Genomic DNA, 16,495 nt, shown 5'->3' on the forward strand with positions numbered 1-16,495 from the left:
TTTTTTTTTTTAACTTCTGAAATTTTACAGAGAGATGCTGTAACGATTATCACATTTGGGAAAATGTGTTGATCCTTTACATAGCAATAGAAATAACACTTAGACTTACATACCATTCTATAGTGCTTTACAGCCTTCTCTGAACAGTTTACAGAGTCAGCCTATTGCCTCCAGCAATCTGGATCCTCATTTTACTGACCTCAGAAGGATGGAAGGCTGAGTCAACCTCAAGCCCCATCAGGACTGCACTCCTGTGACTGTGGACACAGTTTGTCTGCAATATTGCATTCTAACCACTATGTCACCAGAGCGTCACATTGTTGAATACAGTTACCAATATCTGACTATTCTGGAGAAATGATCGTCCTAGCCCAAAAACATCCTTGGATTAATCAATAAACAAAACAAGCACCTGTTTAGGATACCAAAGGGAATACCAAAGAATATTTTCCCGTAGCTATCATGCTCGATAAAAGACATGGCAGTGCTTTGCGAGTTGACACTTATTTTTGAACTGCTGTTTAACTTTAATCTTTTTTTTTTTTTGGCAATTGTCCTTATCTGCCATCTTCAACTTTAATCTGTAATGTTAAAAACATTGGCATGGTAAGTGACTAAATTTTAAAAGTTTGGTTTGAAGGTGTCGTCTGTTATCACATTTGTTTCATGGCATGAGAGGTTTTTTTTATCAAGGGACACCATTTTGGGCTGTACTTAGGACACCACTTGGCCTTAATTTGGCCTTGCCTAAAATAATATTTATTAGCTTATGCATGCGTTCATTCAAACATTTAGGTACTTATTAAGACCACGAGTAGCTTCCAAGAATTGGATTATGTTTATCTTAATATCTTTACCTTTAGAAGTAGAAAGCGTAATGGCAACAAAATTGTCAATGTTTAAAACGCCAAATCAAACTCCATCTCAGTTATAAAACCCAGGCCTGAGGCTCACAACTTATTTATCAGCTGCAGTAAGCAAAATTTGAATTTTGTTAAGTTGATGGAGTCTTCTTGCCCCATTTTTTAAATTTAGAAGGAAGTTCAACAGAGTATGCATTTTTTACGACCAGACCAAATTAGATTCTGAGAAATGAATGTATATTGCTTGCCCTGTTTTCTGAATGTAATTTTCTGAAATAATAACCATAGTATTTTGACTGGAAATTGATAAGAACCCTTAAGCTTAACCCTTTCTTCTTGAGCTACTTTTTCTATCGAAATTGCTTTGGGGAGATGTTGTTTTTCATGGATAAGCTCATGTGACTTTTTCTCATTTTTCGGCTTAATGTTAATTTAAGTCTAGTACAGTGGATCTCATTCAGTGGTGGGTTGCTACTAGTTCTCCCTGGTTTGGGAGAGTTAGCGGAAATGTTGATGTGATAGCGAACCGGTTCACTCCAACCATCAGCTGGGCCCTCCTGCCTGCCCCTGCGCTATACCTACCTATATTCCTTCATTTTTAGCCTAGCTGAAAGGTGTAGCAGAGCAGATTGCCATGCCTCAGCTGTTCAGCAATTCAATGCACTTGTGTGAAGCGCAAGTTTGGCGTGCCTGCGAGCAAAGCGAGCATGCACGCACGCCAATCACGCACAAAGCGTGTGCGTGAAGCAAACCAGTGGTAAAACCAGTTAGAGCCCACCTGTTGTGGCTCCCGCCCCCGAACCTGGCCCCATGCCCGAAAGTGCCTTGGAGCCGGGCCTGCTGCCAGAAAGTGACGTGAACAGTGAGGGAGAAGGGCCATCAGGACTTACCTCGGAAACACCGGCCTCCCTGGATCAGCTCCAGGAGCCAGAAGTGAAAGAGATAACGAGGCCTCCTTCTCCTGACTCTTCCCACCCCCCCAGGCCATGCCTGCAGACCCAGCTGACAGCAATCAGGCTTGGCTCAATCCCAGGTTTCGTAGGCAGGAGAGAAGAGAACAACAGAAGCAGGGGAGGGGCAGGCCTAGGAAGTGCTGAGTCATGGAGCCACACCCCACAGGATATAAAAGGCAGCAAGAGCTGGTGTGTCTCTTTGTATCAGGCAAATCCACGGATTGACTAAAGCTGAAGGTTGTGACTCACCAGCGTCATGGCAGCCAACGAGGGCTCTTGGCAGACGCTGGCTCTTTTGCTGCCAGAGCTGATAAGAGCTGGCTAATTAAGCCATTGTTCGGACGGAGGCAAGGAGGACATAACACCACCACTGATCTCATTGTAGTTAACATCTGTGGAATGGTTTTAACGGAGGTGGTCAGGTTGTGTAATAATATGTGGGAATGACCCTGAGAGAAGAAGAGCCAAGACTAGGCAATTGTCAGATGAGAGGCAGCTGAACCCACAGAAGGGTGTGTGTGTGTGTGTGTGTGTGTGTGTGTGTGTGTGTGTGTGTGTGTGTGTGAAATGTTTCAGAAAGGACCCTCTCTAGTTTCTTGGCCTGTAAAGCTGAGGGAGGAGAAATTTACTTTCAACCTTGTAAGATTCAGTTAATGTCACCTTACAATAAAGAGAGAACTAGTAGTTCTGAATGAAAAAGATCAATATTTTCAGGCCTGTTACCAACATTTGTACCGATCTAGGCTTCAATGTATGTCTGAAGAAGAATGTATAGTATGAGGGGTTGTCTCATGAATGCCAAGAAGAGACTTTGACTGAATTCACCCTTCATGACCTATTTTAAAAAGTGCCTATTTTAAAAAGCCTCCAATTACTTTAATTAACTTTTTTCCTTCAGTAAAAGTGGTTATAAATTATATGGAAGTCAGATACATAGGGTTTATGATTATTAAAGCATGACTGAAGACTGTCATAAAAAAACAGAACGTTTCTTTCTAATACGAGTGATTCCTACTTATAATATGTTCACAGCTGTTAGCAGTGATGAAGGTTTTAGAACTGTTGTGGAAGCATTAGTGTCTTCATTTTAATGTACTTTTATTACTTGTTTCTTTTATCTCACCCTGGAACGCAGGATATTGTTTAAAGGGGAAAAAATCTAGCTCTATCTCCTCATATCTTCCTATCTAGCCAAACTGATGAGCTGCTGTTATTGAACTGTGAGTTGGCTAGTTAGGCATGTTATCTGTTATGGGGTCGGGCTTTAAAATTGTGTTCTGCAGAACCCCAAGATTCAATGAGAACTTAATGGGGTTCCATGGGAGACTAAAAGTAAAAATAACAAGAATTCACTAATGCAGCCAGTGGTTCTTCGTTTTTGTTTTTTTTACTATCAAGTGTAGGAAGTTAGCACCCACCCCTCTCCTAGAAGAATGAAATATTTTAGGAAATATTAAAAAGGCAAAATATATTTCCCTGGAGAAACATGTTTTAAAGACAAAGCAGTTCCTACCTTCCTGTCTCCCCCCCCCCACTTTGAAAATGGTCCAGAGGCAGAAACCCAATCCCCCCCCACCTTTGTCAATGGATCTGCAACACAATAGGACCCATCTAGCAACAGATTCTCCCCACATGGCACCTGGGAAGATTACATCAGCCAGCAAAGCCAGCTAAAAACCCCACCCTCTGGGGGTCTGACAACTAATCAGGATACTCTTCCTGTACCCCAGGAAGTTCAAAGCTCAGAGAGGGCATAAAATCAAGGCACGCTCAGCATCTTGGTCCTTTTTCTGCTCAGGAACTCAAACCACGTGATCCTGTCCACCATTAAATCATTTTTCCAAGCAGTCTCTATGTTCCCAGTGTCTTTTTCCCCACTTGGAACTGAACCCAGAGAGTCATTTCTTCCAACAAAGGTTTCATAGCCTTAAAAGTTTTATACAGTATTATACAGCACAGTTCATTAATGTGATAAATAAACTCTCAATTTTTGTACTGTTGCTGTGAGCCTGCTTCTTTCTAGCTGTAGCTGAAACAGTGGATTGTTCTTTTCTTTGCAGAGGCTGTGGCAATGCATCTCTGTGTCTTTTAGAAAAGAAGGATCTTTTTTAAAATAACCAATGCGCTTATCTTTACTTGATAAACAGTACATTTGTTTTCATGGTCATGGTGAGATTTGCAAATGCTTCAGAAAGGAAAGTTTTAGTCATTCTGTTTATTTTGTTCTAATGAAGGCAACCACATTTCTTAGAAGGGGTGTTTGTATGACAGCTGTTAAAGCATGCAGCTAATATGTTTCTCCTTGGCTGTTGCCCAGTGGGATTGTAGAAATGTCAGAGTGATCTTTGCAATGTCAGACGAGGGCCCCTTTTAGATCATCAACTCTCACTTAGGCTTCTGCCAGCTCATCTGCTTGCTAACTCCGGATAAACATTTTGGGCTGAGTTTTTTAAAATTGTTGCTTGTTTTGCTTCTTCTATTCCTGTTCCATTTACTTTAATGGCTAGAAATAATTGAAAGGGCAAATGGACAGGATGTAAACAAGTCTGTTAGCTTATTGCATTTATTTACAAATGCTTTCAGCATTCAAACCTTGCAATTCATTTAAATTAAAAACGACAAACTAGGTAAGTAGTGAAGCTTAAGGCTAAAATAATAGTTAAAATCTAGGATCCCTGATATCCCTTTTAATCTCATTCTTAGAGTGATAAACACAAATTTTTTGGCCTGAATGAGCACAATTTATCAGTTGTTTTTCCCAGCACTATTGTGTGTCATTGGAAAATGGGATCTTGATCACTTTCTGGATCTAAACTTAAGTTCATTTGCCATAACATAAAGAGTATCCTTCTTCATCCAGAAAGAACAATTTGGTTTTTCCTCTTCCAGGCTCTTTTATATGGAAGTTTTTCTTACAAGGATTTTGACCTCGCCTCTGCTCTGTAGATCTGGTAACCAGATCTTGCTGTAATATGAAAACAGATAATAGGAAGTTAATTACTGAGTATCATGCGAAGAGGCTAAGTCAGCAGCCTTCTAGAAAAAGAGTGGGGAGCACATCAGTGTCATAAAAGTTTTTTAAAAAATCTAATTGGTGACAGGATAGATTTTGAGTACAATATTGGAATTGCTTATCACATTAACACATTTCAAGTTAAAAGTGCATTGAAATGTAACATCTCCTCCTATATAAAGTTACATATAAAGATTTTCAAATATGTTCAGCACTTTTTCTCACCAATACTAGGAAAGAACACTGCATCACATTTTTGAACTACGATGCAGTGGAATGTAGTAGCCTGATTTTGACAGATAAAAGTAGTTACAGTGCATTTTGGGGTAGAAGTGAACTGTTGATTCTTCTAAGCAAAGCCAACGGGGAAGCCAGATTCACTTAACTGGGTTACTGACTAATCAACTGCAGTGATTCACTTAACAACTGTGGCAAGAAAGATCATAAAATGGGGCAAAACTCACTTAACAAATGTCTCACTTAACAGAAATTTTGGGCTCAATTGACATAAGTTGAGGATTACCTGTAATCAGTGGTGGGATTCAGCCAGTTCGCACCATTTCGGGAGAACCGGTTGTTAACTTTCTGATCAGTTTGGCAAACTGGTTGTTGGAAGAAATCATTAGGGCAGAGAACCGGTTGTGAAATTACTTGAATCCCACCGCTGCCTGTAATACATCTCTGTATGATGTCTATCACTATTTAAGGGTATAGGGTTGAATTTTTAACTTTGTTGACTTTTAAACTTTGTTATAGTCTTGGGATTGTAAACTGCCAAGAATTATACAGCTTTGGTGGTATAGAAGTAAAATGAAATAATAAATTAAGGCCTAGTCAACAATTACTCACATGATAAATTAAGACCTAATCAAGAGATACAACAGTGATTGGTTTCATTTCAGATGGTGATGAGTCTGCATATAGGCAGGAGATTGAACAACTGGCCCTGTGGTGTAGCCGGAACAATTGAGAGCTTAACACACTTAAAACTATAGAGATGAGAGTAGATTTTAGGAAGAACCCTCCTATTTTACCACTTCTTACTACCGGTACATTAGAGGGCACAGTATCGACAGTAGAGTCCTTCAAGTTATTGGGTCCTATAATCACAGGATTTGAAATGGACACCTAACATTAGAACCATCATTGAAAAGACACAGCAAAGAATGTTCTTCCTGCATCAACTCGGAAAGTTCAGAATGCTTCAGGCACTCTTCTTGATAGATGAATTATTGAGTGTGTCATTTGTACTTCTATAATTCTCTGATTTGGTCCAGCAACCAAACAGGACAGATACAGAGTCCCAACGGATAATTATGAGTGCAGAAAAAACAGTTGCAACCAGCTTGTCTTCTGTTGAGGACCTGTATATTGCACAGGTCAAAAAGAGGGCTGAGAAATTATCTACAGACCCTCTCACATCCTGGACATAAATCGTTTCAATTCCTCCTCTTGGGATATCATTACAAGGTATTGCATGCCAAAATAACTAGCTACAGAGACAGTGTTTTCCCCTCGTGCCATCACTTTGCTGAACACCTAATTCCCACCATACCGTCTTATGTCTAAATATATTTACCAATGTGGTATGACTGTATTATTATCCTTCTCATCTTTCTACTAGCTTTTCTTACTGGTATCATTATTATTATTACTCTCTTGTTTTGCATGTATACTGAGAGCTTCTGCACCGGAGATATATTCCTTGTGTGTCTAATCACCCTTGGCCTAAAAAAGTATTCCATTCCATTTTCTAATCGGTAGGCTAGGGAGTACTATCTCAAGAAGAATGGTAGTTCTTTAAGGGGAAAGAAAGATTGGCTGGAGTGTTTTCAAGAATAGGCCACTCGGAACTAGAAATGCTCATTGGTGATGGAATACTAACCATAAAGGGAAGGTGGAAAGCCAGAAGAATGCATAGTATATGGGGGAAGAATAGTATGAAAAACCTAGAATGTTGAAAAGGAAGATTTCCACATATTGTGCTGAGGACCCATATACTGTATTCCTGCATATCCAAACAAGTGAGTAATTCAGATGTAATGCATGAGAAGAACACATCCTCAACTTGTTAGCAATACATCTGTATTCCTGGAAAAAGAACAATGTTCATCTGATGAGACCATCTGTTGATAGCTGTAAAGGTTTGATCTGTATTTTTAGGACAGCCATTAAAATATATCTCTGGTGAGAGTCATGGTGACTTGCTGCATGAAATCCTTTGCCCACAAATGATGTTAATTGCTGCTCCAACTAGGTTTTAGTGGTAGGAAATTTAATAACATATATTTATTTATTTATTTTATTTTTATTTAATTAGATTTTTATACCGCCCTTCTCCCGAAGGACTCAGGGCGGTTTATTTTTATTTTTATTTATTTTTCAAATTTATATACCGCCCTATCTCCCTAAGGACTCAGGGCGGTTCACAGGCAGTTAAAATACATATAAATACAGATTAAAAAACAACAATTAAAAAACTTATTCTATTGCCGAATTTAAAAAACAATATAAATAATAAAAAAAACCTTAAAACCAATAACTTTAAAATCTAATCCAGTCCCGCGCAGATGAATAAGTGCGTTTTAAGCTCGCGACGAAAGGTTCGGAGGTCCGGAAGTTGACGAAGTCCTGGAGGGAGTTCGTTCCAGAGAGTGGGAGCCCCCACAGAGAAGGCCCTATGGTTGACAGCCATATAAAACCATAATAATAAATATAATAAAACAATAATTAAAAAACCTATCAAATACAGCCCTATATAAAATACATATAAAACAATAAAACCAATTGAATTAAAACCCCAATAACAAGAATTAAAATTCTAAAATCCTATGCCAGTCCTGCTTGACGAAATAAATATGTCCAGCTCACAGCAGAAGGTCGGGAAGTTGACAGAGTCCCGGGGGGAGTTTGTTCCAGAGGGTAGGAACCCCCACAGAAAAGGCCCTTCCTCTGGGGGTCGCCAGTCGGCATTGCTTGGCCGACGGCACCCTGAGGAGTCCCTCCCTGTGAGAGTGCACAGGATGGTGGGAGGCAAATGGCGGCAGAAGGCGGTCCCGTAAATATCCCCGTCCTAAGCCATGGAGCGCTTTAAAGGTGGTAACCAATACCTTGAAGTGCACCCGATAGACCACAGGCAGCCAGTGCAGCTTGCGCAGGAGTGGTGTTACATGGGAGCCGCGAGCGGCTCCCTCTATCACCCGCGCAGCTGCATTCTGGACCAACTGGAGCCTTCGGGTGCTCTTCAAGGGACACTTTCTTCCAAGGAATTGTTGCTTCTCCTTATACAATCTTTTTAACCTTCCTTCATAAACACTTCCTATGGGATTTTTTTTAGATTAGCTTAAATTTAGATGTAATCAAGCTTTATCTCTTACACACTTAATCAGTTATCTTTAAAGATGCTCTGGGATTTTTTTTTTGCCTTTGAAATTTATTTATAGAATAACCAAATATTGAAACTTTTCTGTGTTTTAAAGTTCAGTTGTAACTTCCTGATTAGCCTTAAACAAGATGGTCTCTGGATCTCTAGGGAAATGCCCCTCCATTAGGCTGGAGCATGAGTTAAAAAACAGAGTTTTGATTTCTTCTCCCCTAATTTCACTTTTGTGGGATTCTTACCCTTTCCAGCTCAGGACAAACACACTGGATTGGTTGGTTCTACCTGAGGGAGGTAATCCTGCAGTACCCAAGTACCAAGCCCTAAAAAGCTTTATATGTTAATCATTGCACCTAGCTAAGATTCTGTGCAGTTCGGATAACCCCCAAATCCCAATCCTAGTTGGCCCACCCCGCCCCTCCCAGGAGTCCCCACATGGCCCGTTTTGGATGCAGGTAAGTGCAGGTCATACGCGGAGACTCAGGGAGGGCAAAAAATGGGCTTACCGGAAGTTTAGGAAGGCCGGAAACAGGCCCGTTTCCAGCCTCCAGAGAGCCTCCAGAGCCTGGGGAGGCTGTTTTCACCCTCCGGGAGGCTCGAGAGATGCCTCCAGAGCCCGTGGTGCAGGAGGCTGACTAGGCCATGCCCACCATGGCTACATCCATCCAACAACCAGGCAGAGAACTTTTGAAGCCCACCCCTGTGGCCATGCCATGACTTCATGGCAGAAAATTTGCTTTGCTTGTATTCAGTCCTAGGATGCAATCTTTAGACTTTCTAATTAAAAAGATCTTTGGTATAAATTTGCATTTTCTTCACTAACTGTAGGGTGGAGATGGCTGAATATATTTCCAGCCAGAATATCTGTTTTTAAAGGGTTGTAATTTTCCTAGCTGAAAATAAAACATATGCTTGAATAGGATCAGGAAATCATTGCTTTGGGATTTTCAAGAACGAATATACGAGTGATATATTCCAAACATGAAAATCATTGGCTTTGTGGCTTGCTTGTTTGCTTCCTTGCTTGTTTGTTTGTTTGTAGACTGCCTTTATTATTTTTATAAATAATTCAAGGGTGGAAACCCACACAGTATTCTTTTCTTCTTCTATTTTCCCAAAGCAAAAATCTTGTGAGGTGAGTTGGGCTGAAAAAGAATGACTGGCCCAAAGTCACCTAGCTGGCTTTCATGGCTAAGATGGGACTTGAACTCATGGTCTTCCAATTTCTGGCCTAATGTCTTAACCACTAGACCAGCTACAAATTTGCTATGATTTTAGGTGTTAGGACACAAGAATTCAGTGTTAAATCCTACTAGTGGTGGTGATTGGGAAGTTAGATTGGGATAGTGAGACAAGATTTTCAAGATATTATCCTTTAAAAAAATGTAAGTCTTTGTACCAGTGGTGGGATTCAAATTTTTTTACTACAAGTTCTGTGTGGGTGGCTTGGTAGGCATGGCATGGCTTGGTGGGCGTGGCAGGGGAAGGATACTGCAAAATCCCCAATTCCTCCCAATCAGCTGGGACTCGGGAGGCAGAGAATAGATGGGGGCAGGGCCAGTCAGAGGTGGTATTTACCAGTTCTCCCAACTACTCAAAATTTCCACTACCGGTTCTCCAGAACTGGTCAGAACCTGCTGAATACCACCTCTGCTTTGTACCCTTGGTTTGATAATAGATTTTATTTATTTATTTATTTATTTATTAGATTTTTATATTGCGCTTCTCCCGAAGGATTCAGGGCGGTTCACAGCCAAATAAAAAACAGTAGAAAATACACAATAAAACAATAATTAAAAAACTTATTAGATATAAGGCCAGATTAAAATCCCTTTAAAACCATAAAACCCCATAAAATTTAGATTAAATACTAAAAACTACTAAAAAGATACTGAACTTATACTGTGTTTCCCCCAAAATAAGACCCTATATTTTTTGAACCCCGAAATAAGTGCTTGGCCTTATTTTCAGGAAGGTCTTACTATTTTGGGGCGCATGGAGCAAGATGGGGCTCCTCTTGCCGTGTTACCTGATTTCCAGCTCTGCATTTAAATATTTTCAGGGAGGGCTTATTTTCAGGGGAAGGCTTATTTTAGCACATGTGCTCAAAAGCCCGATTGGGCTTATTATCAGGGGATGTCTTATTTTCGGGGAAACAGGGTAGTTACAGATTTGTTAAATATCTGCAATCTTTTTTGTGTTGAAGTGTTTTCAGTGTGATTTGTTTTCATCTGTGATGTTAATGCATTCAAGCACTTTGATACCAAAACTGGGAAATGAGATAGACATTTCAAAATAAAACAAAACTCTCTGGTCTCTGCTTCAGTGATGGAACGGAATGGAAGCCAAAGAGCCTCAAGTTCCCAATCTGAGGAAAGCAGCCTGCTGGACTTGCCTGATGACATAACTCCAGAAAGCTTTCTATTGAAGCCAAACCCTGTGGAAGATGAAGCGTTTGATTTAACGCTACCAGCAATTGACGCAGGTAAAAGCTGTTACTATTCTTGCACTGACTTAAAGGTGACCCAGGCAAAGGAAGCGGCTTGGGCGTAGAAGTCTAGTGAAAAAAATTCCAATTAAAAGCAGGAACTCGTGGGCATATGTCACTATTCGCCTCATTAAGCATTGATCTCACAGTACTTCTTAGTTCAGGCTTCAGATTAGCAGCATTGTCCGGAATGATAATGTCTTTCACAAACTCCTGCACTGGCTTGAGAGCAACCTCGTTGTTGCTGTCTTTTAGCAGACTTTTTTATCTAATGAAATGTAATTCTATCATTTCTATATTTCTCAGAAAGGGCTGTTTTTGCCTGTGTGTTCTGAGTAACTAATATTACTTTCAGTTTAAAAATTACGCTTGGAAAGAAGCAGAAGAATAACACATATGAATGACCATATGCTATCTGAACTATTTGCTTGTTAAGAACAATAGTGCTTTTTTGAAGGGGGGAATGGGGAAATAGAAGATAGTGGTTGGATTCCCACATCACCTAACTAAAAAAAGAAAGACATTTGAACAGCTTGCTGTATAAAAAGGGGAAATGTGCTTGATTCCACAATACTCAGGCATATTGGTCTCTGTCCTTATTCACATCTGTCAATTCCTTTTTTAAAAAAAGAAAAACTAACAACAGCTATCTGCTGTCAATACTTCTGAATAAAGAAAATCTAGAGCCAACAATGACTGGGTTCACACAGCACACAAAAGCAAAGGCATATTTTTTTCTGTGACTTAATATATTGTGTACACCCAGCTGTGGTAGTTTGTAAACCATGGGCTATGGCGCAGAGTATTAGTTATTTCTGGTTTATTCCAACCAAGTAAACAAGAGTTTAGCCGATAAGTCAACCTACAGCAGCTTTTCTCCAATCTGTTGGCCTTTTGGAATGGTGGAGTTAAAAAAAATGAGACGACAATAGTATATTGGTGGGGCAGATTTTAAAGCCTCATTGCATTGCATCATTGGTTTACAATAAAAAAAGTATCTTGTGAATTGTTTGTTGTGTTTATCTAAGCAGAGTAAATGTCATAATTGCCTTCTGTCTCTTAAACTCCTAATATAGGGTTTGTGGGTTAGGTTTATTACTGTGTATTAGATCTCAATAAGTCGTAAGTTAAGATTTTTGTGATAGGTTTTGAATAAAACCAACATAGCATCATAACTTTCTTCAAAATTGTTCTAGAGGTAATACACATGGTATCAAAACAAAATTGTTTTCTTTCTCTGTGCTCTATTGTTGACTCTTATAAATAATTCAGGCCTCTCTTGCCCCAGGAGTACAGAATTCTGCACTTTCTTTATATGTGATTTTTATATTATGAATTGCTGTATTTGGTGACTTTGTATTGTTAATATGATTTCATGTATTATGAAATTCCTTCACAAAGAGATTTCTCTATAGGAGCTAAGATGCTGCACCTTGTACCTTGCGCTATTTAACACCAATAATCTTGTTTCCCTTCTTTAATTTGTATAATGTCTTTAATCTTCTTATAGGACAGGTTCTTTCTGAAGCTGAGTTAGTTCCGAAGTGTTATATGTAAGAAGAAATTTGTGATATTTCTGCTTAGATTCTGGATTCTGATTCCTTGCTCCACCATTAAAAGAGATTTAGATTTCAAAACAATAATAACAGAACAGAATAACAGAGTTAGAAGGGACCTTAGAAGTCTTCTAGTCCAACCCCCTGCTCAAGCAGGAGACCCTATATCATTCCAGACAAGTGGCTCTCCAATCTCTTCTTAAAAGCCTCCAGGGATGGAGCATCTACAACAGGGGTGTCAAACTTGCATCCTCACAGTGTCTTCACATGATGTATTACGACTTTTCCCCCCTTCGCTAAACCAGGCGTGGGCATGGCCAGCGTGTGACACATCTGGGCCACGAGTTTGACAGCCCTCATCTACAACTTCTTCTTTTTTTTATTGAAAAAGTTTTACAAGATTTTTTTCCTCATACATCCCCCCTCCCCCCAGCCCTAACCCTTCCCCTCCCTCCTCCATCCTTCCCCCATCCCCTCTCCCCCCCCCGACTTCCCAGAGCAAATACAGGGTATCGTATCTAACAATCATAAATTAAAATATGCTAATTAACATAAACTCTCATCCCTCTTCTTGAACCTCAACTCCCCTTTTCCATAAAAAAAGAAGAAAAAGGAAAATATTAATACTAATACAATTACCTTCTATTCATTTAAAAGCTATTTAGTATTTTATTATTTCAATCTCTATTATATATATCTTTCAAAAATAATCTTTCAAATATGGTGATAATTCTACCTTCTCATCTAAGTCATCCCATCTTCCAATGTTGTAATATCAAAAATTATTCCTCAGTATACCTTATAATCCATCATATTTATATCTCCATCATACTTAATAATAAACATCTTTCCTTATATGAATTTAACATTTACCTCATATTCTTCCCCATATTCCCCATACCATAACTTTCTAAACAATTTACACCACGTTTATCATAACTTCTTTCTACTTTCTACTTTTTCTGTTCAGAAATATCGCTTATAATTTACCCTATCCCATGAAAGGAAAGTCTTTTCATTTGAAAAATTACTTCTTTACTCCTTGCTGTTTACGTTTAGTAGTTACAATTATACTTTGATCCTTCCCTATGGCTTTCTGTGTTTTTTCTCCCAAATTTACAACCCCAATTTTAGGTTGTATTTGCTTTGCTTCCTTTTCCCCTTTTTTAAGCATTCTCACCTCTCCTTTCAGCTTTCGTCTTAACTTCTAACAATGACAAACTTCCAACCTTCAATACTTTAGTATAAAAATCTCTTGCTTTAAAAACTGTATTAAGACAATATCTCCCTCCCTTATAGTTTACTGTTAATCCAGCTGGTATATTCCATCTATACTGTATCTGGAGATTTCTAAGCTGATCTACAACTTCTGAAGCTGTTCCATTGGTTAATTGTTCCCATTGTTAGAAAATTTCTCCTTAGCTCTAGGTTGCTTCTCTCATCTAGTTAAGACGGCAATTAGAATACTGTCTCTACCAGCACTTCTATTACAGCTTTAACTAGTGTTAAAAGAATATGTTTGTCAATATTTGTTTCCATAGTTCTCTTGGAAAATAAATCATTGGTGGACTACAGCAAATGATTGCATTGCTTATCATTAGTGCTTTTTTTCTGTTATAAATGCGTAAACATCTAATAATCTTTTCTAAGGTTTTCTTTTAAACATGCCAGAAATGCTTTATTTTTTGGCAAAAAATTACTGTGGCAGAGTTCCAGAGGGAGAAATAGTGGACTAAAGATCACTCTGGAAAAAGCAACGCTGACAACCATGGGAAAGAATGAAGAGCTAGTGACTGGCTCTTCATGTCAGCTCTCCCAGATAAACCAGTCATGAAATATGACTAGAATTAATTTTATTATATTATGCAAGTTTGAAAGTACAGGCGACCTTTTAATGTTTGAACCATTAGGATATGTAATTCCTAAGTTTCTTTCCCTGACCATTAAGCCACTGTGTGCCTCTGCCTCTGTTGCCTGATTCTTTCTTGGCAGCATCTTTTCCTTTCATTTCCTAAAGTCATCCAAACATTCCATTACACTTCAGACTCTCTCTGGACAGGGAGAGGATGGAAGATTGTCTATAGCTCGCCCCATTTTCGGCTTCCCACATCCCATTTTTGGTCTCGTGTAGCCAGCTGGGTCCCTTGAATTGCACGCATGCACCGGAGGCTCGAACACCAGCTTGGGGGGGGAAGGGGGCGGGCATGTGCAGCTGCAGGTGAGTTGGGTGACAGCTCTTGTGCCTGGAAAGATGGCTTTGCGTGCCATCTTGGTCACGCATGTCATAGGCTCACCATCACAGATATAAGATTATGTACTAATAGTTTCTTCAGAAGTAAATCCTATTGGGTTCCGTGCAGGGGTGAAATGCTATCGGAGTGGATCACGCGATCTGGTAGCGACCACGGCTGGTAGTTTGGTGATCAGATAGCGATGGTGGAGCTATCCACTCAGGTGTCATTACTTCCTGGTTTTAACTTTGTGTTAAACTTGTGTTTTTGACCTTCTGTGCATGCATTCCCGATCCGGTAAGGAAGGTAAGTAGATTTCACCCCTGGTTCAATTGGATTAATTAACTAAGAAGGGCAGCCATATACAGCTGTCATCTTTTCTAAGTAATTATTTTATAACTGATTTGTTATAAATCAGTCCATCAAATTTGTTTCATGTGAAATAGATGAAAACTTGCTAGCTTCTGCAGGCAGGAAACATATGAAAGAGGAAGAATCATGGGAAGAAACAGTTTTAATCAGCCATATTGTAAAAATGATCAAATGTAAAGAAGCTTCCACTAGGGGGCTGCCAAAGAATTGTTTATACCACACAATATTTTGATTTTCTAGATTCCTGTGGAAGAAGCAGGAGTAATAGCCCTTGCAAGAAGAATCTGCTGTATATTTCTGCAGCATTCTGAAATCTGTCACAATTTTCAGCATACTGCCTTCCGGGTGTAATGCTGTTTAGATTTGATATTTTAATATTTTTAGGACTAAAAAGTTTTGTTGGAAGCTCTGACTTTCCCAGATTAAACATTAAATCTGCCTATAACACTGTGTTTTATATGTTGCATATATCTTGATTACCATATGCATGAATGGTAAGGATATAGTGTTTTTTCCTCTCACCCCCCCCCCTTCTCTCTCCCACTCTCTCTCTCTCTCACACACACACAGAGATAGATAGATACATAGATAGATCTTCCCCAGGATGTTTCCAAACCTTCAGGTCTTCCAACAGTGTACCCACTGAGTCCAACTGCCTTGCTGCTTGATTGTCTTCCTCTCTACCTTTTCCATCATTATCAAAAAATAATTGGAGCCTTATTTGTGTCTGAAGTGAGATATCTGGATTTGTTGGATAATCCATTTGTTCCATTTCCTTGACTATCCATGGTATTTTCACAAATCTTCTCCAATACCAAATTTCAAGTTTCAACACTCTTTCTACTCTGCTTCTTTAAAGTTCAAGTTTTGCTTCTTTAGTGTGTCATGGGAAAAACCTTGCCTTCATGATCCTCATCTTTGTAGGTGTAGACATATCCCAACATATGAATAACTTTTCCAAGGCCATCATGGCAATTCTGCCGAGTGCTAATCTGTGGAACGTATCTCGATTGCTGATTACTTCACTCTTGATTGTTGATTCTAAAAAGGCAGAAGCTGTCTACCACTTTAGTATCTTCATAGTCAGCTTAAGGCTGATTGATGTACCTGTTATCTTTATTTGGCCACCTTTATTATTGGTCACTTTTTTTTCATTCTGCTCCTTGATTTTCATTAACAGCCACCAGATCAGTGTCATCTGCATGGTACAGGTTTTTGATGATTCTTCCTCCAGTTTTAAAACCCATCTTTTTCAATGCAGCTATTCCCAGTATATATTCAATATAAAGTCTGAATAGGAAAGCATTCAGCCTTGTCTCAATCCTTTGTCAGTCTGCTCACCGTGTTCCATTAGGACTGTGGCTTCTTGTCCTGTGTATAGTATGAGGCAGTGAGATTCCGTTTTTCCTAAGCATATTCCATAATAGTCAACAGAACTGAAGGGTTTTCTGTAATCAGTTAAGCACATAGTGACTTTCTTTGGCTTTTCAATTATCAGCCCTGCATCAGCAATAATGTCTTGTGTTTCTTGGCCTTTTTAAAAGCCAACTAGAACAGGGGTCCCCAATCTGCGGTCTGTGGACTAGCACCGGTCCACGGCATACCAGAAACTGGTCCACACAAACAAGCAAAGCCCATCC

The 16,495-nt window shown here is 39.3% G+C and overlaps 1 protein-coding gene across 3 annotated transcripts in view; it reads left to right on the forward strand.

Moving 5' to 3' along the window:
* The window catches only part of SHLD1 (shieldin complex subunit 1), a 78,857-nt gene that overhangs the window by 22,944 nt on the left and 39,418 nt on the right, over window positions 1-16,495 (forward strand). For 2 of the 3 annotated variants that reach the window (XM_058180992.1, XM_058181010.1), the window contains one exon: window positions 10,535-10,693. The exons of the other annotated variant lie outside the window; for it this stretch is intronic. In XM_058180992.1, the coding sequence (XP_058036975.1) occupies window positions 10,535-10,693 (159 nt within the window). The remainder of the gene's footprint in view (window positions 1-10,534; window positions 10,694-16,495) is intronic. 3 annotated transcript variants of the gene reach the window in all.

Source organism: Ahaetulla prasina, chromosome 1, assembly GCF_028640845.1.
Source record: "Ahaetulla prasina isolate Xishuangbanna chromosome 1, ASM2864084v1, whole genome shotgun sequence".
Classification (NCBI taxonomy): Eukaryota; Metazoa; Chordata; class Lepidosauria; order Squamata; family Colubridae; genus Ahaetulla; species Ahaetulla prasina.